Here is a 25240-nt window from a genome sequence, read left to right as displayed (position 1 = left end):
GAATATTGAATTGTACCTCTCAAAGAGAACTTGGACGACAGACAGTCCAAAACTACCATCTCAAAAGAGGCCACATCAAAGTTAATCTGATTTGCAAATTGCTATCTTGCTAATCTTCTCCAGAAAGGTAGGCATCAGAATAGTAAGTACACCATGGCCCTAAAATGCCCTTCTATGAAAGCTTGGTCAGGTACATTAGGAAATGCATTCTGCTACTCAACTGGAAATTAAACATTTTTGTCACTGCATTGCTAGTTCTATGGGGTCAAAAGAAAGAATGCTAATGGTCTTCAGTTCATTCAGGTAGAAAGTGGGAGCTTTTGTAATCCCAAGTATGGAGAGCTGCTTCACTCTTGTTAGGGTGTGGCCTAATGAAAAATGCTGATCTGACAAATTAAGAAGCCTGACACCAACTTAAGAAGGATGACACCAGATCGAGTGAAAAAGATGCATCCTGATGCTAATGATCAGTGTTGGCGTTGTGGGAAAGCAGTGGGAACGTATTGGCATATCTGGTGGTCATGTACCGTTCTGCAAACTTTCGGGGCAGAAGTGCTCTCTCACTAAAGCGCTGAACGTTGATTACCCATGTGACCCTAAATGGTGCCTTCTGGGGGGCGGGAACAGAAGGGGTTTAAATGGCAAAGACATGTAAAACGCATAAGTCTGGCGGCAGCAAAGCTACTCATAGCTTTTCATTGGAAATCAAAACTGGGACCGACCAGACAGCAATGGGCAGCAAAAATTAAAATTGTGGCTGAGATGGAGAAATTAACAGATCGCAGAATGGGGTGTTTAAAACTGGATGCTGAAGAGTGGGTACATTTGGATAACATACTGGGTGTAATATAAAGGTTGAGTTAACAAGTTTAGAGGAGGGGAAGGGAGTTGGACTGGGAGGGAGGGCGGGGGGAAGGGGGATAACTGGATTCAGGGAAGGGGGAGGGTAGGTTGGGGCGACAAAAATGGAGAGTGGGTAGATAGGAAAGAGAACTACGTACTTATGTATATATCTGTAGTTGAAGGCTAATTGTCTTACAAGGAATGTAACGTGTTCAGTATTTTGAGGTGTAATATTTGTTAAACTCTCAATAAAAACTTTAAAGTTAAAATAAAAAGAAGGATGACACATGCAAACTAATAACATACTATGACACCCAGCATAAGATGAGTAAGCCGCTGAAGTCAGGCGCTTGCTAAGCACAGGACTCAAGTGACCACTAACTAAAGCAATCTTAAGTTTTGAGACTCAGATGAGGTTTTGGCCAGTGGGGGTTAAAAACCACATTGATGTCCCATGTAGAGGTGGGAGGCTTCAACTGAAACAAAGGCTGCATGAATGGCCAATTAAAGGCTGTACAGAAATAGAGTTTCCTTTTATTTAATGGTGGTATGTGCAAGTCACACCCTGGTGAATCCTAACAGAGTTGATTTTGATAGATAATGGACATGTTAGATGTTAACTACTTGGATTTGAGCAAAGCCTTTGATATGGTGAAGTTAGGAGCGAGCGTGAGTCTGAGTAAACCTGAATGTGAAAACACATACCGGTGCCTGTGCACAGCGCCCAAATACAAGCCTTTTAATTAAAAAAAAAAAAAAATTTAAATTTATATTTAAAGGCACAGAAAACAGGCGCCAACGTGTGGTTCACCTTTGTTTTTGCCTGGCACATGCGCACAAGAGCTGAGCTTAGTGCTCCTCCCTTTGCTTTCGCTTTTTCAGTGCGCATATAATTATGAATACCATTTCTTTTCAGCAATGGCGAGCTAATTTTCTGCCTCAAAGGCTGAAAAAGAAAATGATTTGGGAAAAAAAAAATCAATAAATTGAACTAAATATGCTGCCACCGCCCTACCGCTCCCCATCCACTGCCGCAGCAAAAACCTTGGCTGGCAGGGGTCCTCAACCTCCGCCAGCTGAAGCGTTGTCCAGCACCGCCACATTGCCTGCCCTGCTCTGTCTTCCCCTCACGTCCTGCACACTGCTTTTACTGAAATTGTGCATGCTCAGTTTCACTAAAAGGAAGATAGAGCAGGGCAGGCAATGCGGCGGCGCCGGAGACCAGCGCTGGACAAGACTTCAGCTGGCAGGGGTTGGGGACCCCAGCCAGCAAAACCAGGGGCCCAGAGGAAATTTGGGGGGGCCCAGGCCCTCATGGCCCCACGTAGTTACGCCACTGTAACCAACTATAACACAACAATAACAAAAGTCCACTGTATTAGCCAAGATGAAGGATGATATCCTTGTACTACGGTCTGGAAAAGCTTACCATCTAACAAAGGGTATAGCTTAAGAACCAAGCGTAACTTAAAGAAATACCATCTCAATGGATAACCTCAAGGAAAATTATTTTTACTTCAAGTTGTGATAAACCTTTAAATTTTGAATGCAAAGTTATGACTTAATATATATAAATATTTAATGTGACTCTTCTGAGTATGACTCACCGAGGTAAAGTTGTTGGGCATGGCTTTAATAAACAGGAGCTCCAAAACAGACACCACCAGATAGGTCAGGCTGAGCCTTTGAAGCACCCCAAAAATGCGCAGGTTGCTCAGGGACACTAGGAGAGGGCAAAGACACACACCAGAAGAAAAGCAAATACATTTTTAGATTCATACGTCTTTCACAGAGATGCAACTATCGTTACACATGTGTAGAAGAGATATTGAAATGGTTCCTTGGTGAGATGTTTCATAATTTAATGTTATTTACTGGATTTGAAATACTGCCTTTCATATTATAAAAACAGAAAGGTTTACAGGAATGCTACAAAATAAAATCAAATATAAAATTAATACATACGATTAAACATAAAATCAAATAGATAAAATCAGCTTAAAAGAAAATAAAACTGCCCTGAGCCAATTCTCTAGCATAGATCACACATCCAAAATTTCTCTAAATTCAATTTAATACGTAAATAATGTGGTAGGGAGTTCAATAACAATGGCGCTAGAAAAAAAAATTCTATGTGTCTTTTGGACTCTAGTTGTGCCATAAAAAAAGGCGAGATTGCGAGGTAGTTCTGGATCTTGAGACCATAAAGCTCAGCCCGGCAAAATGCCCATGGCTGCAGCTGCCCTCTGCTCTCCATTCTGCATGTCACCTCTCTGTTTCCTTCCTGACACCTCCCTCCCCACCCAGGTGTCCGGCGTGCAGACTGGCATCAGCCTATGGCCTCTCTCTCCTATGTGGTCCTCCAGAATCCCAGTGGCTGACCAACACAGGCAGTGTTTGTAAGAACTTCTTTCTGTTCCCATCTCTCTCCTATCCCCCCCCCCCCCCCCACGGGTCCAGTGTTCTCTGCTGTCGTCGTTCCCCCCCCCCCACCCCCCCCGGATCCCCCAATGTCCCAGCAGTTGACCAGCAGAGGCAGCAATGAAAACACTTCTGCCTGCACCCGGCCCCACCAAGGCCTTTCCTCTGCTGTCCTGCCTCCTATGAGCGAAAGTGATGTCACAGGATACAGGACAGCAGAGGAAAGGCACTGATAGGGCGGGACTGGGTGCAGGCAGAGATGTTTACACTGATGCCTCTGCCGGTCAGCCACTGGGATTCCAAAGGATCTGGGGGGGGGGGGGTGTGGTTCCTATAGGTTGATGTGGACCCCAAAGGGGGGAAGGGGGAGACAGCAGAGAAACACTGCACCTGTTTGAGGGGTAGAAGAGAGATAGGGGAAACAGAAAGAGGTGACAGACTCCTGCCGGGTGGGGGGGGGGGGGGGGGGGAAGAACAGCAGAAAGAAATCCCAGACCTGCTTGGGTGTGGAATGGAGATAGAGAAGAGATACTGGACTCGTGAAGAAGTGGAGTAAGAGAGGGTGAGAGATGCTGGCCCTGGGGTCAGGGGGTCAAAGGTAAGATGCAGGAGGAAATGAAGAGAGGAGAAGCGATAGAACTGATAAAGGGATGCAGAGGGAAGGTAGATGGAGGACATACAGAAGAAATGTCAAAAGGACAAAAGACCCTGGAAAGAGTTAAGAAAAAGCAGAAGACAAACAGAGGGATAAAGCAATACTCAGACAACAAAGGTAGACAAATGAATTTTTTTATGAATGCATTAATTGGAATATGTCAGTTTTGGAAAATGTGCGTCTTTTATAACTTGTATTTTAGTTTCTATTACTACAACAGGTTTTCTATAAAGATCTAGAATGTGTTTGCTTTTGTAAAGTATGTTTACTGGAGCTCTGAAGGGGTTCCCCCTCCTCCCCAACCCCACTTGGGAGATAGATGGAGCTACAGGAGACCCATCATAATTTTTACGCTTGGGGTGCATTCATTCCTAACTACACCACTGCTGCCCAGGTGCTCTTGGTTTCCCTTAGATGAGGGAGAGTAAAGATGCCTTGTCAAGGGAGAACCAATCAGGCTACAGCGTTCACTTTGTTTTGTGTTTCTTAAAATTACTGTGCTGAGAAAGGGCCACCAACAAGAAATATGGGACTAAAGATTCTTAGGCTGAGTAACATTACAACACTTATCCTGACTGGAGATGGAAAAGGACAGAGAACGTTATAGAGTATTAAATTATGACTGCAGAAGGAAGCTAAAACCAGCTCCTGTTTCTTTAGGAATAAATATATTTTGAAATGCTGTACACTTAACTCTGAGACCTACACATAGGAACTGTGACCTTGAAAGAGGTTATAGTCAATGTCAAAGGTTAAAAATGCAGGCTCCAACGACTGAATTATTAAATAAAAATATTAACTAACACGTATTATGAAACTGATATTAAAAGGACTGTTTGATAAGGCACGTGGAAAATAAACAAAAAAAAACCCCAGCAATTTGTTTTTATTTAACTAAGTTGCAAAAGCAGACTAATCATTGAATTGGTAGTTCAGGCTCAGTCTCTGGCTGTCTTCAAGTCTAGGCTTAAAGCCCACCTCTTTGCTACTGCTTTCGACTCCTAACCATGACTCTCTTACTCAACACCCTCACTTATCACCCCTACCACTGCAATTTCCCCACCCCTAGCTGTCTGTTCGTCTGTCCAATTTAGATTGTAAGCTCTATTGAGCAGGGACTGTCTTTTCATGTTAATTTGTACAGCGCTGCGTAAGTCTAGTAGCGCTATAGAAATGTTTAATAGTAGTAGTAGTTCAGTTAAACAGTATAGAAGACAAGTTTCCAAAAACCTGCCATAGAAATGGAACAAAACCCATGATAAATTTTAAGATTCTTGCTGAAATTATCCTTCTAATGAGTACGACGACAACAGTCTCTATAATTTTCTTCTTATATTTTACACTGTGAAATGCTTATGTGGACATCTGATAGGCGGTATATCAAATTTTAATAAATTAGAACTGTACACCAGAACATTACTACACAGTATAAAAGACCAAAACGCCCAATAATATGCATACCTGAAGATTAGAAAGAGGAATATTCTATACCCAAGTTTAAATAGGAGGCAGAACAGTCCACTTGTGGTGAAAGTTTGAGGAATCAATCTTACCTCACCTTTCATCAGCTCAACAAGAGTTGGAAAGACAATTTAAATACATGGCAGAAACACATAGGAACCCTTTTACAGAAGCAGCAGTAAGCCCAGGAATACCGCACGCTAATCTGGAACTGCCACAGGCCGAACGCGGGCGCCGACAGTAGCTCCAGCCCCGGTGCGTGCCATTTGCTGCGCTACGGAAAATAGCTAGATATTTTCCAGCACTGCACGCTACCCGGTTACCGCTGGGTTTGTGCGGAAGCCCTTAACACCTCTCAGTGGGTGTTATTAAGTGCTTCCCTCCCCACATGGCCACTCAGTAAGTGAAATCTTACCACATGGCCATGCCATTTTTTGGTTGTTACCTGCTGCGGTAAAAAGGGCCACAGCGTGTGGCAAAAAGGACCCTTTCTATTGCGGTTTGGTAAAAGGACTCCTCATTGCCTAATATAAGAAAAAGTAAATGATCCACTTACAAGGCCCAAGGCAATAATTTGGGTTTATAACGAAGACACCTATCAGGAAGAGAAGGAAGCTCCTCCACAGCACTTTCAGCAGCAGACGCCATTTGGAACACCCCTTCCGCAACATGGAATTCAGAGAAAGGAAAATGGACGTCCCCATGATGAATACAAACCTAGAGAACCAATGAAGGGGTAATCAAACAAGCAATAAACACCACAACTAACGAGCTAAAGTAATAAGGGAACAGAGCATGGACAACCTGACTGAGCCAGTGTGTCCCTAGATAATCAGGACTTCAATATATTCAGCCTTCTCTGACATGCATTCCTGTATCCACTCATTTTTTTATTTTAACTCAAAACAGGCCTATTTTACGCTGTAGAAAAACAATGCTATGTGCCTCAGATTATTCCAGGTCAACTACCTGGAACACAAGTCTCTCTTGACCGTGAGGCAACATCTACTCATACATCAATTAGGAGACCGATAATCAGATCACACCCTGTACATTTATTATGATGAAAACAAGCCAACTTAAAGAGATTTCATTGTGGCCTTCGATATCAATGTTGCCAATTTGTGCCTTAAATGCTTTACTAATGGAGTCAGAGCCTTAGGTCTTCACTTAGCGTTGTACAAGTGCAAGTCAGGCATTACAAAACTGCTCATGTACTTTTCATGACCCCTTCAGAAAACACGGCTGATTAATAGCCAGCAATAGCCTCTTATCAATCCAAAAAGCCTCCCTTCTGAACAAAAGCAAAGCAAATATTAGGTTTATAATGAACTTTTAACAGCCCATCCATGGTTAGATTTTGTAAAGATGCTTGCTGCTTTGAGGCAATCTAGCTATTTTGTTAGTAGTCAAACAAAATGAGAAAGCTTTGAATGATCAAAAAAAGATATTCATTTCATTGTTTTGACCATAGTTATAACTGCCAAATAATCTTAGCCTTAACCATGAGTCAAGTTAACTAGTCAAATTATAGTACAAAGCTTACCAGGGAAATACAAGGTCTGCCAGCGTTAGTCCTACAAAAAGGAAAAGGAACAATATTAATCCAGTAGGAATATAACTTCTACACCTCAAACCACTTGCAAGACATTGCAATCAAAGTGCAAACTCCCCAGTTGGTAGCCAGGAATTCAAAACTGGCTAAGGAAGTACACTTCTGTAGCCTGGGGGCAGTACCACAGCGCCGCCTGAAGGCCAGAGCCAGAGATGCAAGCTTCCATGGGAAGAGAGATGGGAGGTAGATACAAGTATAGCTTTTTTATGCATGACTCATCTTCTGACAGTGCTGCAACACTCACATAAACCCTTTCCTCTAGTCACTTCATCAGTTCCCTATCTGTTTGCACATACAGTTCAAACTCCTCTTACTGACTTACAAGTGCATTCATTCTGCAGCTCCTCTCTTCTCTCTCCCTATACCTCTCCCCAGGAACTCCGTTCATCCATTAACTCACTGTTAGTAGCGCCCTTCTCAGCCAACTCCAGACTCTGTTCCTTCCATTTTGCTGTGCTGTATGCCTGTTACATTTAGTCCCCTGTGGAACAAAATGATTACACCACTTTTCCAAAATCATTCTCACCGACCACTGTTTACTGTACGAGATTCTTAATGGTGAGTGCCCAGTTTATTTGTTAGCTCATTTAGAATTTTTGCCCAATAGGGTCAGAAGGTCTAATCATGGTTCATTTTTTGTCTCACCCTCTATTAAGGGAATAAAGAGATTTAAATTATACAATAGACTTTTAGCAGTGCAAGCAACAAAATTATGGAAGAGTTTGTATCCTTGTCTTAATTTTTAGTTAAATTTTATCTTATTTAAGAGAAATCTAAAACCCATGCTTTTCATCAGATTTGTATAATGTAGTTTCCCAAGGGACTGACTTGGCTTTTTTTAAGATGTAAACCACTTAGAACCTGTGCTTCATCTCTTGCCCTGTTCAAATCCAGGCTAAAAGCCCAACTTTTTGAGGCTGCTTTTAACTTTTAAACCCTCATTCACCTATTCAAATATCCATGTTGTTTTAAGATTTAACCGTTTTATTGAGAAACTGTCATGGTACAAATGAGCACCAAAATACCTCTGAAACAATAACACAATTAAAACAAAAACAATACTAGGAGCAGGTTTGTATCCAAACATCTACAGCAGAAAACACTATTACAATTTTATTCCATTTTTAATCTACCCTCCTGCACTCCCTCGTTATTTGTATAATTGTCCAATACCCACATTATTTTAATCATTCCTATAATAAAGGTAACTCTCAAACCTCTTACTTGTCCTGTTAGTCTGTTTTGACTAAATTGTGATCTCTGTCAAGCAGGGACAGTCTCTTGTGTACAGAACTGTGTACATCTAGTAGTGCTGTAGTCTAGTAGTGCTATAGAGATAAGTAGCAATAGTGCATAAGAACATTTTCTCAGGTTACTTCTAAGTCTATCTCCTTCATCCTATGTCCAGAGCATCCTTTAATTGAAAGGGATTCACCTGCTATGCATTTATGCCACGTAGGCATTTAAACGTCTATCATATCTCCCCTCTCCCACTTTTCTGCCAAAGACCACATATTGAGATCTTTAAGTCTGTCCCCACATGCTTTATGACAAAGACCACCGACCATTTTGATAGCCGCCCTCTGGACCAACTCCATCCTGTTTATATCTTTTTGAAGGTGCAGTCTCCAGAATTCTACACAACATTCTGAATGAGGTCTCGCCAGAGTCTAATACAGGGACATCATCACCTCTTTTTTCCTACTGGCCATTCCTCTTGTCTATGCACCCAAGCTTCCTTCTAGTTTTTGTCATCACCTTTTCTACCTGTTTGCCCACCTTGAGATCATCACATACGATCACACCTGTCCTGTTCCTCTTTCATGCACAAAAGTATTTCACTCCATAATGTACCGCTTCCTTGGGCTGCGGCATAAATGCATAGGAAGCAAGTTTTTTTCAATTGAAAAGGAAGCTCTGGAATGAGGGGGGATAGGATGAAGGTGAAAGGAGATAGAAGTAACCTCAGGAAATGCATCTTCATAGAATGGCCTCCCGGTGGGTGGAGATGAAAACTCAAGAGAACTTGGGACAAATACATAGGGTCTCTAAGGGAGAGATAGGGATAGTAGGTGGCATGGATGGGCAGATAGGCCATATGATCTTTACCTGCCTACATTTTTCTCTGTTTCTATAAGAATAGCCATACTGGGTCAGACCAATAGTCCATCTTGCCCAGTATCCTGTTTCCAACAGTGGCCAATCCAGGTCACAAGTATCTGGCAGAAACCTAAATAGTAGCAAGATTCCATGCTACCAATCCCAAGGTAAGCAGTGGCTTCTCCCGTGTCGATCTCAACAGCAGATTATGGACTTTTCCTCCAGGAACTCATCCAAGCCTTTTTAAAAACAAAGATACACTAACCACTGTTATTACATCTACCGACAATGAGTTCCAGAGCTTAACTATTTGTTGAGTGAAAAATATTTCCTCCTATTTGATTTAACAGTATTAACTTCATTGAGTGTCCCCTAGTCTTTCTACCTTTTGAAAGAGCAAAAAAAAAAAAAAATCGATTCACTTCTATCCACTCCACACCACTCAGGATTTTGTAGACCTCAATCATATCTCCACTCAGTCATCTCTTTTCCAAGCTGAAGAGCCATAACCTCTTTAGCCTTTCCTCATACAGGAGGAGTTCCATCCCCTTTATCACTTTGGTCACTCTTCTTTGAACCTTTTCTATTTCTGCTATATTTTTGAGATATGGCGACAGAACTGAATGCAGTACTCAAGGTGAGGTCACACAAAGGAGCAATACAAAGGCATTATAGTATTCTTTGTCTTATTTACCATCCCTTTCCTAATAATTCCTAGCATCCTTTTTGCTATTTTTGGCCGCCGCCACACAATGGGCAGAAGATTTTAGCGTACTGTCTACAATGACACCTAGACCTTTTCCTTGGGTGCTGACTCCTAAGGTGGACCCTTGCATCAGGTAATTATGATTTCGATTATTCCTCCCAATGTGCATCACTTTGCATTTGTCTACATTAAGTTTCATCTGCCATTTGGATGCCCAGTCTTCCAATTTCCTAAGGTCTTCCTGCAATTTTTCACAGGCCACATCATTCCCATTTCCAGATCATTTATAAAGATCGTACATAGCACCGGTCCTAGTACTGATCCCTGCGGCACTCCACTATTCACCCTCCTCCATTGAGAGAAATGGTCATTTAACCCGATGCTCTGTTTTCTGTCCAATATCCAATTCCTAATCCACAACAGAACATTGCCTCCTATCCCACGACTCTCTAGATTTTCAAAAAGCTTTTGACAAAGTTTCTCATGAGAGACTCCCGAGAAAATTAGATACGCTACATCAACCGGCTCACCTTTAGCCACATATTTAACAATAGTAGTGGTCTTTTCTGCCTACCCGTTTCTCCAGGCACCCTGTAACATTGGGAATGCCAGCATACACTACACTATTACTTAGGATGAAAGAGAAGGAGAGGTTGAAAACAGACACCTACTAAAGTCAACACGTTTAAGCAGCATGTTGACTTTATGAATGATAAATACTAAAAAACTGAGACAATATGCATCTTTCTGATCGTGATCCAGTCCTCAACCACTGCCATTCCACTTGCAAATCTTCCCCCGTTTTGTGTGACCTTGGATCAAGAGTGCCAAAAGACACCTAGACGTTGGATGCTGTTGGTGATCATGATAGCTCTAACCTACTTTAATTAATACTTTAGTGTTTCTAGCTCAAATGAGAGTTTAATCAAACAGATTTCAAAAGCACAGCTAGGAATTTATTCTAAAGGGTGTATTGACACAACGCTAAATAAAATCATGGCAGCCTGCCTAGCTTAAAATGAGTAAAGGATGGTGCCAACATTATGGTTACAAAGATTTAAAGTGAGAACACACAAGTATGAAAAGGTCAGCACTTAGCAGTTACATCAACAACAATTAGAGCTAGCAAAATGTTATTTTAATTACAGATTTACAAGAAGACATCAAAAGGGGGGGGGGGGGGGATTCTAGTATAGAACGCCTCCATTAGGTAACCCGAGGAAGTGTATCAAAATCTGGGTGCCCCGATTCTGTTATAGAACACTAGCGTAAACCCACATTAGTATGCCTAAATTTGGGCATGACCAGTTATGCCAGGTCAGTGGCTGGCATAAATGAGCGCAACTAATTCTGTAAGTTCTATATATAAGCTGGAGACAGGCCCGTGCCCCAACCATGTATACCCCCTTGTACTTATGTGCTATTTTACAGAATAGCACACAGTGCACTTACGCACTCAAGGCACGAGTTAACTGCACACACCCAATTATAGAATTACCCTTCACCCAACAGGCACAGATTTCACTTAATAAACATTTTGTCCTTTGAAAATTGGCATGGAGCAAATGGCTGTCAACACAGATACACACACACAGTGTGATACACTATAGAACAGGGGCATAGCCAGACCTTACGGTTGGAAGGGGCCAGAGCCCGAGGTGGGGGGGCACATATTGGTCTGCCGCCCCGCCGCCAACCCCCCTCACCGCCTCCCTCTCCCACCGCCGCAGCAAATACCTTTTAGTGAAATTGAGCATGCTCAGTTTCCCCAGACATGAGGGGAAGACAGAGTAGGGCCCAGAGGAAATTTGGGGTGGGGGCCCAGGCCCCTGTGGACCCACATAGCTATGCCACTGCTATAGAAGCCTCCTTTACCCTTCCCTATAAAAACTGATATAAACCAATGTTTGTGCTAGACTATAAAGAGGACTTCCAACTCCATGCTATCTGCCTGGTTCTGGTCAGCCCCTTCACACCCTGAACCACAGGGAACGCTGAGGGTTCAAGGGATCTGCTGGTCACTTGTGCTCCAAGCCATAGGATGGCTATAGAGGTCCAAGGCAGACAGGAATGGGGCATGCAGGTTAGCAGCAACACTATCTCCTGGCTGTTAAGCACAAAACTGTAGCAAAGCAAAACACCCAATGCCTGTGGCAAGTTCCAGAGTGACACTCATGTGACTTTGGACCATCCCAAGATCTTAAAACAAGGATTACCAAATTTTTACCGTTCCAGCTTTCATGTTTGAAGAACCAGTATTTTCCACCTCCATAATTGACAAACACCATGATTATAAGAGACAACCTGAGGGAAAAAAACACACACACATACACAAGAATGTTTTCCTCTCACAAATAACCAGAGATCAGTAATGTCATGCAAGCCATTTTCATACAGCTAGAGCTTTGTGATCAGATCATTTCTTTATACAAATGGGGAAAGCATGCAGAGCACTGTTCATGGAACTGTTCTCAATGCACATGTGTGCGTGTTTGTATTCTTTGTCTGTGTCTGTTGTGTGTTCTGTATGTAGGGAATAGCTGGGGCAGTTTGCAGGTGCAGGTAGGTGTGGGGTGAGGCGGGGGTAGTATTTGGGGTGATGCAGCATTTTAGGATCTATGTGTCTTTATAAAATACTAATGAAAACCCAGCAGCAATAGTGCTTACATTAAGTACAGGTGTAAATTAGAACATTTTATAACCGATGATCATACTCTGACTCCACCTGCACTCTGTCCAGGCCATGCCCCTGGTAACACCTAGAGTCAAAGTGTGGGCATTTATGCCATTGCATGCCTGATCTAATTTCATAAAAGCCATTTTTCATGCCTATATTACCCCATGCATGCTAACATGTCTTTATAAAACTACCCCTTAGGTGTCTTGCCTGCAAGTCTCCATGTCTCTAAAGGAAAATAGTGCTGAGATTAAAAAAAAAAAAAAAGACACACACACACACCAAAATCACCAGAAGTATTACAAAATTCAAATCTCAGCATCTGTGCACTGCCATGAATAAGAGCCTAGCTCTCACGCAGAGTCTAGCTGGAGCAGCATTCAGAGATCCCAGGAATCCCAGTCATGTGTCAACCCGCTAATTTCCTTTCCTTGAGTCCTCCTAGACCAGTCCAGATAAGTGGGTTATTTTCTCCAATCAGCAAATGGAGGCAGAGAAAACTGACATTTTAGTGATGTCATCAGCAATATAAGGTGCAGTGCTGCCCTTGAATATATGACTGTCAAAGCAGATCTGAAAACACCCAGTATCATTATAGATCAATGTTATGGCTCAATATTATAGATCAAGATCATAGAGCAACATTCATGCTCCTAGCGCCTTCATAAGTGGGAACACCCCAGAAACATCACAGGGATAAGCCTGAGAAATCCCCTTAGTCACTAAACAATACCAAAAGAAAGCATCCCTAGTTACAACTTTCCTGGGTGGTCCTGGACTCGTCTAGCAGATTCAAGGAAAAGAAATTAGTAGTTAAGAACATAGGCGCCGACTCCGTGGGTGCTGTGGGTGCTCGAGCACCCCCAATATTTCACCCACTGGAAGTTCCCTTTGCCAGCCCAGAATTTTAAAAGTCCATCCCTTCAAGTTTCAGGCCCTCTCCCTCTGAATTTTAAAAGTCATCTTACCTCGTCTGGGTTACGGCGGCAGCAGCAGTGAAAGGCGTGCAGGCTCGGCGCTTCAGCCTTCCCTTCTCTCTCAACTCTGGTCCCGCCCTCATTTCCTGTTTCCGCAAGGGCGGGACCAGAGCTGAGAGAGAGAGAGGAGGGAAGGCTGAAGCGCCGAGCCTGCACGCTTTTCACTGCTGCTGCCGCCATAACCCTGACGAGGTAAGATGACTTAAAATTCGGAGGGAGGGGGCCTGGAACTTGAAGGGAGAGAGGGAGGGAGGGGGACCCTGGAACTCGGAGGGGAGGCAGGGACCCTGGAACTCAGATGGGAGGGAGGGACCCTGGAACTCAGAGGGGAGGGAGGGGGCCTGGAACTCGAAGGGAGAGAGGGAGGAAGGGAGGGACCCTGGAACTCGAAGGGAGGGAGGGACCCTGGAACTCGAAGGGAGAGAGGGAGGGAGGGAGGGACCCTGGAACTCAGAGGGGAGGGAGGGACCCTGGAACTGGGAGGGACTGGAACTAGGTGGGAGGGGGGCCTAGAACTCAGAGGGAAGGGAGGGACCCTGGAACTCAGAGGGGAGGGAGGGGGGCCTGGAACTCAGAGGGAGGTGGGACGGGGGGAATGCACCACCTGTAAAAAAAAAAAAAAAAATTTTCAGCACCCCCAAATCATTTTGAAATATGGTTAAGAACAAACTGCACTTTCCTTATAATTCTGTTAGACCAGCCAAGACAAGTGGGATTTTCCAAAGCTTTAGGCGAGCGGGTAGGAGGAAGACCAGGCTCCAATACCCAGTGCCTACGTGAGGGTGACATTCCCCACAACATAAGCATCCAATGATAACGCTCAACTATGCAAGCTGACATACCTGAAAGGGTGTACCACATATAAACCCAGGCAATACTGCCCTGGGCCTTCCTGAAGGTGACACTCATACCAACATCAATAGGATCTTAGAACTACCAAACTCTCGGACAAACTTAGACACCAAAGTGTAATGGCTCCCCAGTCTACCAGGCCAACACAACTGGTACCACTCCGTGCCCCCCTGCCATTGGCCAACTAAGGAAAAATGAAACAGCTCCCTAGAGGACTAAGCTAACTCTTCCACATACGCATGCTGCAAGGAGTCAATGAGCCACATATCACTGAAACCATGGACACAGTCTAAGTGGGACAGAGGGACTCCAACATACGTGTGAGGGCAACAGCCAAGAAATTAACCCCACAGTGAGCTGGAGCTGCCCCAGAAACAATCATCAACTAGCCTATCTGGCAACAGATTGATTAAAGGACCTACATGCTTCATTTATGTTTTATTATTTATAGCCTGCCTTTAACAAAGGCAGGTAACGAATGAACATACATAGCTTAAACAACAGAGTCAACAAATAGCTAGTTGAACACAGACATACAGAAAGCAATAATGCCAATAAAGTCATAGGCAATTCATGGTAGGTCTTAGCACATAACATTTTAACATATGACTTCAAGGATGTGACAGTTTGCTGTGATTTCAGTACTAGAGGCAGACTATTCCACTAAATGGGGTAGCTACAGAAAGGAGTGCAAAGCAGCCTTAAAGCAGTTGCTTAATCACAAAAGCACTGTCAAGCAAAACAGAGGCTGTGAGGGGCCTGTGCTACTAAGAAAAAAAGGTGAAGTTAGCCAGTTCCCACCTCTAGTACCCTCAGAACTGTCTTTAGACACCAAAAACAAGCAACCCTTCTCTGAGTCTGCAGGACCCAACACAAGAAGGCCTCACCTTCAGAGTGTCTTCCAAAACTAGCTCATCAAAACTGGGAAAACCCAGCCTGGAGGTAGAAAACAACTGCATTACCAAGGAACTGATAAGATCCTTAGGAAAGGGTTGAGCACTGTCTCATGCCACATGGGCTATCTTCAGGTGTCTCTGGTGCTGGAGAGAAGATCTCCAACTGTGACAGTCACTGTTCTTCTGAGCCATCCAGGTATCTACCATACTTCAGCTGCTCCTGTCCTTGGGGCTCCAGAAAGGCTCCAGTACCATGAGCCTTACTGGCACTTCCAGTCACTTGCCCCATGTGTTACCACTGATGGCATCCCCTCTAGCCTGGCACAGGTCTGACCACAGTGGCCTGTACACAGAGCCTACTGCAGTTACCAGAGCACCATGTTTCCCCATATCTAACAAAGGGCCAGTGCGCCATAAGTCACAACTGCTGCCAGGAACCCTCATAATATAGGTTCCCACAATACACAGTGAGAGACTCCCCCCCCCCCCCCCCCCCCCCCCCTCTCAGTGAACACAATATCCACAGATAGCTTATTTTGGGCTGTGAAGGCATCAGAACCACCGCCCTCGCCCCACTCCTGAACAGTCTGTGGACTAATCTCTGGGACCCAACATGGCCACAGGACTCAGAGGACCCCAGGCCATGGACAGTGTCTTTGTGGGTCAGGCTTGCATTAAAAAAAAAAAATCCTGCTGCACAAATGCTAGGAGGCAGAGGAACACTGAAAGTTCCAGAGCTGCACCACACCTTATACTGGTGGTGATGTTACTAAAATGCCAGTGTCCTTTTCCTTCACTACGAGTAGCCTAGTGGTTAGTGCATCGGACTTTGACCCTGAGGAACTGGGTTCAATTCCCACTGCAGCTCCTTGTGACTCTGGGCAAGCCACTTAACCCTCCATTGCCCCAGGTACAAATAAGCACAGTCTGTATATAATATGTAAACCTCTTTGAATGCTGTTTCCATTTCCATTTGCTGGTTGGAGAATAGAACCCGCTTGTCTGGACTGGTCTAGCAGGATAAGAAAAAAAACGGTGTTTTTAATGATATGGGGTGGGGGGAGGAGGTGCAGAAACCTCTACTAAGTACTCCTAGACAGCCTCTGATTTGACCAAAGCAGCCGTGTGAGTTCCTGTTTAGATAAATTCCTATGTAAGTTACCCTCGGAAGGTGTCCAGTGAACGGAGACGCTGAGGAACGGAGGAGCTCCACGCACCAGGATGTGCACCTTGGCCACCGGCATCTGCCCTGTTAGGGGATCCTAGCTCCTTTACAACAAAAGCAGAAAAAAATTAAAAAGTAATTGGAGATAGAAGATTTGTTGACATGTGAGCATATCCAAGCCAAGTCATTGAACTAAACTTTTTTTTCCCCGCTTAACTTCTTTTTAAAGTTAGGATACTTTTCTTTCCTCATCTATTCTGCTGAAGCCTGCATTTGGCAGGTTCCTTTTTCTGGTTGTAACCTGCACATCTGTAGTAGCCTGACATCTCATTTCATCCTGGTTCAACAACTTCAAAAGCTCCCATGACCTGTGGTACCGAATGAGAGGTACATCTGCCAATCGGAAACGATCCATTAAAGTGCAACAGCAGCCACATTTAAACTGAAGCCTTACACATACCCGAAGCCACTGGTGGTCTAGTGGAGTCTTTGAGGCAGGAAAGATCCCCAGTCTTTCCTGCCCGTTATCGGCACTGACCCTCTTACTGGCGCATCCTCTTTAAAATGGCTGCCGAGACATCCAAAGGTGGCCTCGCAAGACTTCAGCAAAAATCTCGGCAGCCATTTTTAAAGAGCAATGCGGCAACAAAGGAGTCAGCGCCAGCAGCGGGCAGGAAAGACACAAGATCTTTCCGGCCCGAAGACTCCACTAGACCACCAGAGTGGCTTCGGGTATGCTGGGAGGGCACCCTGCGGCATGGGGGAGGGGAGGCAAGAAGTCAGTTTGCGGCAATGGCGGGGCGCATGCGGGAGAACCTGGAGGCGCAAGGCCCTGTGCGACTGCCCCTGTTGCCCCTGCCTAAGACTGGCCCTGATAAGGACAATTTCTAAGAGCCATTTGCAAATGAACTCTTTGAAAATTGTGCACTTTCCCTGCAGGTCAAGTACACACTGATAGTTCTTTGAGTTTGTGTAAATGTCAAGTCTACTGTATTGGTTTGACTGCAGCTGCTCTTTGGCACCCTCCAAGAAGATGCTGCCCTATGCAGCTGCCTAGTCTTTCTAATGGTTACGATGGCCCTGACCCAGGTTTTCCATCCTACAGACAAGTGAAAAAAGCCCTGCAGAAAAGTTGTTCATTCGTTTTTGTTGAGAACACAGAACAGGATGTCAATATAAGGATTTTAATTAAGGGATTCCATTAGCTGTATAGAATGCAGTGGCGTACCAAGGGTGGGGCGGTGGGGGGCGATCCACCCTGGGTGCATGATGCAGGGGGGTACAGGGAGCAGCCGTGCGGCTGCACCAGTTCCCTGCTCCCTCTGATGTTACTTCCTGTTCTGGGGCAGGGAATTGGAGGAGCAGACAGCCGCGTGGATGCTCGCAGCATCCCCAGGAGATAAGAGCAATGCACCCGGGGGGGGGGGGGGGGGGGGGGGGAGGGGTGCGCAGCAGCGATCCGCCCCGGGTGGCAGCTGACCATGGACCACCACTGACAGGATGGTCTACAGTAAGTCTCCACCCAGAACCAATCTTTCAAAGGCTGCACTGTGCCAAACCAATACAGCTACATGTGACCACAGATTGCTTGTATGGATACATTCACCAGCTGCACAACACATGCAGTACATAAATTAGAACCTGTACAGAACGGGCTAGTCCCAACCTGCCCCACACCCAGACAAAGCAAAGCTTCAAACTCACAGAATTAATGAGCCGATCTGTCTCTACGGGATTCATTTTTTTGTAAATCCAATTTCGGACAGGACCAAGCCTGTTAAAAAAAAAAAAAAAAAAAAAATTAATTAATTAAATTAATTAAAATTACATGCATTGACAATTTACATGCTCCCAGTCTCCTCAGGACTGGGACACAGCACTTCAAGGGGCTCCCTTGGCTGAGCTGTACCACAAAGGCAGCACTTTAGGGCACCCGACACTCCCTGGTCTCACTCTTATGAGTCTGCCCTGGGCCCTACATATCTGTCTAGCACCAGCCCCAATTCCTCTATATTTGGTCTTTGAAATTCTAGCAAAACAGTGAAAAATAAGCAATTTTGTTTTAAATTCTGTTTCCTCTGTCTGCCTCTCCAGCTAGATTACTTAAATTCACATAATTCATGCATTGCTTCCTTCTCCTGGCTTATAGACAGATTTTGGATCCAGGCATAAAAAGCACCATTATCTGTTTCTATCCCTTCATTCTTTAAGCCAATGGCTCCCAAACTTGTCCTTCCTGGGGAACCTCAGCCAGACAGGTTTTCAGGACATCCACAATAAATATTCATGAATTAGATTTGCATGCAATGGAGGCAATGCATGCAAATCTAACTCATGAATATTCATTGCGGATATCCTCAAACCTGATTGGCTGGGGTTCCTCCAGGACAGGTTTGAGAACTACTGCTCTAGGCTCTCAGGTTAGTAAGTCATGTCAAGGGTTTCTCCCTGCTGTCTTCTCTTTATAAACAAATTGCCCTTAAAAATGCCTGTACTAGGTCATGGTTTAAAGCTGGGCAGCATAGGCGGTCGGTGGCCCAACTGTTTGGGGAGGCTAAAGGGGGTGGGGTTAGGGGTGGGGCCAGGGGTGGAGCTTAAATCCATAATTGTCTGATAACACGCAGAAAAAATAAATAAATAAAAAGTCACAATTAATACCTATTATTAAATTTAGATATTAGATATGCATCATATGTCAAAGAATAAAGTGGTTGCTCAAAGCATATTCTAACCACAATCGCTCAACTGCAAAACACTATGCACAACTTTGTCCAAAAACACACTCAGAACCTTACTGTACCATAAATATTACACTGGGCAGATCTAATACACCAATATACCACCCATACGGAAAATGCAGACTGTCAACAATATGAAACAAGAGATATCATCACAATTCTCATGTAGAGCCACAAAACACCCTAATTCATGTTTAATGTGGGATAAAATGCTATAAATAAGTAAATAAATATAAATGTTTAATGTTGAGCACCTGATTCTCAAAGTGGACATATTCCAAACACTATAATGAAAATAAAATGATCTTTTCTACCTTTGTTGTCTGGTGACTTTTTCTGATCATGCTGGCCCAGTATCCGTTCTGCTGCTATCTGTCCTCAGTGCAGGTCAGGAAGTCATCCTCGTTAAATATCTCCCTGGCAACCCAGGACACCTCCAGCCAACCCCCCCGCCCCCTGCTTTCCCAGCAGTAAGGTAAACAAACCATAAACCAATTTCTGCAACTGCTAGAGGGCTTTCACTGCAGCTCCTGCTGTGAGGATGGAGGTAAATCAACAATTTAATCCCCTCAGAGCAGCTGGACTCCACAACTGATCCATTCTGCTGCAGCAGGGGGGAAGCTTAGCCTCTCCAAACCTCTTATACCGGGTGTCTATGCTGGGCAGAGAGGCAGTTCTTCACAAAATAGGATAATGGAAGCGGGGAATAGTATAAATTGTGACAGTAATAGAGGCAAAGACAGTAAAGGAATTTAACAAAGCCTGGGATAAACAAATAGGATCACTGGCAATGGGAAACCAAAAGTCATGCTTGAGATCTGGTTGAAGGGATCTAGACTGGGGGGGGGGGGGGGGCAGCCCAAAGGTATCTAATGCCCTAGGCCAACCTTCAGCTGCACCCCCCACCCCATCTAAGGGGTATCTCAAAGCCCTTCTCTGTCCCAGTGTCCAGTAGCTCCCCTTCTCTACCCTAGCATCTTTCTTCTTCGCTACCTCCCCTCCTTCATAATGTGTCTAGTATCTCTCTCCTTTATTATCCCGCCCCTCCTCTCCAGGAGTTCAGCAGCTTTTCTCCTTTCTCTACCCCACCCCCTTCAAGGCAGTGCTAGCACAGCAGTCTGTGTGTCATGAGACTAACTGCGGCCAACATGGGACCTTGAACATCTGTGCATGCTCAAAGCCTGCCGGGTCCCGGCCAAGCACAAATGATCAAGGCCCACACTGGCTGTAACACGTCTTTACAGATGCTGCAACTCAAGTGCCTGTGCCACGCCCCAAACTGTGCCACATTATGTTATGTTGTACACCACCTTGGGTGAATCTCTTCATAAAGGCAGTTAATAAAATCCCAATAAATATATTTCCCATCATAACTTGAAGCATACGTCAGATCATTTTTCAAAATTGATTTGAGTTTTTGGTGGGAAGTCGCCAAACAACGATACAGGGGTAATGGGATCCATAAGGTAGGTGCTAAACAAGAAATAAGACAATGAACATTTTCTAGCCCGACTGCTAAAAGCGGTGAATTAGTAAGAGTCTGATTTTGAGGTCGAAGCGTCTGAAGAGAGCAATACGGAAATCAATAATTAGAAAGACAGTATGGACAATCTGTAAGAATTGGTCAGTGACAAAGCTACATCTTAAAATTTTAGGCTGAAAGAGATGGGTAGCTAGGACTGCAGTTTAAGAAGAGAGGTGGAGGAATAGTTTAGTGGTTAGAGCAACGGGCTGACAACCAGAGAAGCTTGGTTCAAATCCTGCTGCTGCTCCTTGAGCGAGGCGCATAACCCTGCTTTGCCTCAGGTACTAAATTAGATTGTAAATCCTCTGGGGACGGGAAAATATTTACTGTTCCTGAATGTTATTCAGCTTCAGCTACAACTGTAAAACGTGTGAGCAAAATCCCAAAAAATAAATATGAAAAAGGGATGGCAATTTTAGACCAGCACAGAATTACAGCGATATGACCATGACAGCACAACAGCATGGATTACACTGAAACAGAGAAAAATGAAGGCAGATAAAGACCATATGGCCTATCCCAGGGGTAGGCAACTCCAGTCCTCGAGAGCCACAGGCAGGTCAGGTTTTCAGGATACCCACAATGAATATGCAGGAGATAGATTTGCAAGCACTGCCTCCATGGTATGCAAATCTATCTCCTGCATATTCATTGTGGATATCCTGAAAACCTGACCTGCCTGCGGCTCTCGAGGACTGGAGTTGGCTACCCCTGGCCTATCCAGTCTGCCCATCCATGCCATCTCTCTCCCTTCCTCATCGTATGTATTTTCCTCAAGCGTTCCTGAATTTTCTCAAAAGCCTAGGGCTACCAGATAAACAGCCCTATTTTTACTGAGATTCATTAACTGCCTTTATGAACAGATTCACCCAAGGTGGTATACAGCAGGTCATGTTTAACATAAAATTTACAATTTTGTTAACATAACAATAATACAATGACCAAATATAAACATAATACACTAAAGTGATTTAAACTGGGAAATATTACATCAGTACAATACAAACAATATCATAACAGACAGCATGGAAGAATATTCAAATGACATATAATAAAATGTCAGCATAATACCAATGAAACACCTGATAAGAAATGCAATATAACATTCAGGGTTTTTATTTACTAAGGATTAGCTCAAGTTAACTGCAGCAGGGCCCATTTTATTTCTATGCTGCAGATAACGCGAGGTAACCTTGTAAAAGACTCCCTCAAATAGCATACTTTCCCTTCTCTAAAATTACGAAAAGTCTCAGATTATTAGTCTTTTTTTCTTTCCAAGCAGCTCATCTTAGTAAAGAAGGTCAGACTTTTACTTACTACTTCAAGTTATTTTCAATTTCGGAAATATATAAAAACTCATTTATTCCAGAAATGTGTTTTGCAATCTAATAGCTAGTGTGGATTAGTTTATCTAAGATAGTTTTTTGAAATGTGTTTGTAAATCTTGCCGATTATTGCTTGTAATTCCTGGAAAAGTCCAGCTTCTTGTATACTGGGATCCGCTTTGAACCATGAGGTATTAGTGAATACAAGTTACATTTATTTATTAGGATTTATTAACTGCCTTTTTGAAGGAATTCACTCAAGGTAGTGTACAGCAAGAATAAGTCAAACATAGGCAATAGACAATTACAGAAGTAAAAATATTCAAACAGTACAAAGTTTGGCATAGTATGCTACATTACAATGCCAACACAATACACAATTAAACATTTTAATAGACAGCATAAGGTGTAAGCAAAGATGGAACATATAGATAGATACGATAGAACAACAGGATTGTGAAAATAACCCCCCTGTTTACTAAAGCTTAGCTCAAGTTATCTGCAGCGGGGCCCATGTTATTCCTAACCTCTTCAGCCTGTCCTCACATGAGAGGAGTTCCATCCTCTTAATCATTCCGGTTGCTCTTCTTCGAACCTTTTCTAATTCTGCTATACCTTTTTTTAAGATACGGCAACCAGAACTGAACACAATACTCAAGGTGAGGTCGTACCATGGAGCAATACAGATGTATTATAATATTTTGTCTTATTTTCTATCCCTTTCCTAACAATTCCTAGCATCCTGTTTGCTTTTTTGGCCACTGCCACACACTGAGCAGATTTCAGCGTATTATTCACGATGACACCTTGATCTTTTTCTTGGGTGCTGAGTCCTAAGGTTGACCCTAGCATCAAGTAACTATGATTTGGATTATTCTTCCCACAATGTGCATCACTTTGCATTTGTCCACATTAAATTTCATCTGGCATTTGGATGAAATTGTCTTCCAGTTTCCTAAGGTTTTCTTGCAATTTTTCACAGGCCGCATGTGTTTTGACAACTTTGAATAGTTTTGTATCATCAGCAAATTTAATCACCTCACTTGTTCCGATTTCCAGATCATTTATAAATATGTTCAATAGCACCGGTCCCAGTACAGATCCCTGTGACCCAGTACAGATTCCCGACTCAGAAAATAAAAACCTGGGAGGACAATGGGGGCTACACTGGGAGGGGCTTTGCAGGGGTGAGGTCACCTTTGGCCAGCTGGCCTTCCAAGGAAGATCACTGGGACAGCCCCATGGCAGACATGCTAAGTCAAACATTTGTGTCCCTTCTCCAGTTCAGATGTCTAAGTGCCCTCCACATAGGGTTACCATATGTCTGGATTTACCCGGACATGTCCTCTTTTTGAGGACATGTCCGGGCAACCGGGCGGGTTTTGCCAATCTGCCCGTTTGTCCGGATTTCTGGACAAACGGGCTGTCTGTTTGTCCAGAAATCCGGACAAATGGACCTCACGAGACTTCAACTCTTAACGGCCATTTTGAATCGGCGCCGAGATCAGCAACAGGAAGGTTGCATGCAGGGCAGCACTCCGGCCAAGAAAGAGGGGGCTCTTTCCTGCCCCGAAGAGGTCACTAGACCACCAGGGCTCTAGTAAGGGGAGGGGGGTGGAGGCGGGGCATATGTCCTTTTTGGGGGACAAAATATGGTAACCCTACCTCCACATACTTATTGGCTCCTGAATTTCTGCTCCTTGCCCCCATGGTCTGGCATCACTTGCTTTCTTTCTCCTCTTAACTAGGAGGGCTCCATATTTATTAGCATTTATTTACTGCTTTTTTTAAGAACTTCACTCAAGGCAGTGTACAGCAAGAATAACCCAGATATAGGCAATATGTGATTAAAGCCACATTAGTGGCTGCCGTGTGCTAATGACGACACAGCCCATTCACTCTGAATGGGCTCTATGTGGGGGGGGGGGGGAGTTTACTATGAGTGTATGAAGTCCTATACTATCGGACATTTTAGTTTCTTATTCTTAGTTTTTGAATATTTTCCCTCGCTCTCTTTCAAGTGTAACAGACGACGCTTACCTCACCACAAAGTATCCCAATGTCCAGATAATCCCGACTCCACCATAAAAAAGGACTGCGAGGAGAATAGCTGCAGGAGGAAGGGAGAAAAGAAGACACGGAAGAATAGATCAGAGCCACTCGATTTTCATTAGTGGACAGAGTAACAGGTTATTGTTTTTCTTATGTATTTTATGCTGCATTCAATTGATTGTTGTAAACCATAGTGAATCCTTTTTAGGGGATACAGTGGTATATAAACAATAAACTGATATTGGTAAGACCTTGTTACAAGATCGCAGGTTGCTGGAGCTGCCAGCACTAGAATAGGGATGTTTTTTCTCCCTGCTACACACTCCCACCTAAAATGAGGTGAACCTAAACCAGGGTCATGGAAACAGGGAATTGGTATTTCCTACACCAAGTGCCCTGTATACTAAAGCCCAGTGTGGTTCTTCTAGCGAAAAAGGTGCCGGTATTCAAATGCTAGGTCACTCTTCAGGAGTGGGGTGATCCCGAGGGACTCACCTCACAATAGCCAGGCCTCCTGCAACCAGTCACAGAATCTATGGCAAGGCAGAATTGTTGTGTAGAGCCTTAGCTCTTTCATTAAAACTTGGGGACCATGGGCCAACTTTAACAGACAACGGAAAAGGTGCCGGTACTCAGTACCCCCTCAAAAAAAGCCCTAAGCCGCGCTGCAGGCGAGCAAACTTTGTAGCGTGCACTGAGACAACCATAGGAATATAATGGGTGTCTTATCGTTAGCAAGCACTAATTTTTAGCATGCATTAAAAAGTTAGCACACCTACAGAGCGACTTAGTAAACAGGGTCCCAAATTTGTAGTTTGAATGAAGAAACACAATACACATTTTGATTTTCCCTGCTAGTTGGGTCTCTCATCTGGTCTTAGAGACACACGGCAGTGCTCCCTGTTGGCCTCAGGATTTTGGTCATCAAACAAAGGGATCATCTAGCAAAGCCAATGGGCCAATGTTTAGAACTCCTGTGGTAAGCCAATATTGCAGAAACCTAGCTCGCCAATGCTCAAAGGAAATGATACTCTATTTATACGTGCCCTGTAAAAGTGAAAGCAAGGGGAGGGAATGTGCTTGGCACATGAGCAGATGAGTTTCGTGGCAAGCTCAGCTCTTGTGTGCATGCAGCTGACTAATCCGAATGAGAAGCATACACTGGCGTCTGTTTTCTCCACCTTTAAATGTAAGTGTTTCATTTTTTTTTTTTTACTTGGAAGGTTTATATT

General features: G+C 43.9%; 1 protein-coding gene across 4 annotated transcripts in view; it reads right to left on the bottom strand.

Moving 5' to 3' along the window:
- LOC115458896 (heparan-alpha-glucosaminide N-acetyltransferase-like) overlaps positions 1 to 25240 on the bottom strand; it is a 94299-nt gene that overhangs the window by 43244 nt on the left and 25815 nt on the right. For all 4 annotated transcript variants that reach the window (XM_030188737.1, XM_030188738.1, XM_030188740.1 and 1 more), the window contains exons 5-11: positions 23997 to 24066; positions 18073 to 18142; positions 16366 to 16472; positions 12029 to 12105; positions 6927 to 6957; positions 5937 to 6097; positions 2451 to 2566 (exon numbers count right to left, since the gene is read on the bottom strand). In XM_030188737.1, the coding sequence (XP_030044597.1) occupies positions 2451 to 2566; positions 5937 to 6097; positions 6927 to 6957; positions 12029 to 12105; positions 16366 to 16472; positions 18073 to 18142; positions 23997 to 24066 (632 nt within the window). The remainder of the gene's footprint in view (positions 1 to 2450; positions 2567 to 5936; positions 6098 to 6926; positions 6958 to 12028; positions 12106 to 16365; positions 16473 to 18072; positions 18143 to 23996; positions 24067 to 25240) is intronic.

The sequence above is a fragment of the Microcaecilia unicolor genome, unplaced genomic scaffold, assembly GCF_901765095.1.
Source record: "Microcaecilia unicolor unplaced genomic scaffold, aMicUni1.1, whole genome shotgun sequence".
Taxonomy (NCBI): Eukaryota; Metazoa; Chordata; class Amphibia; order Gymnophiona; family Siphonopidae; genus Microcaecilia; species Microcaecilia unicolor.
The sequence above is the reverse complement of the archived record's forward strand: the minus strand, read 5'-3'. Positions and strand labels throughout refer to the sequence as shown.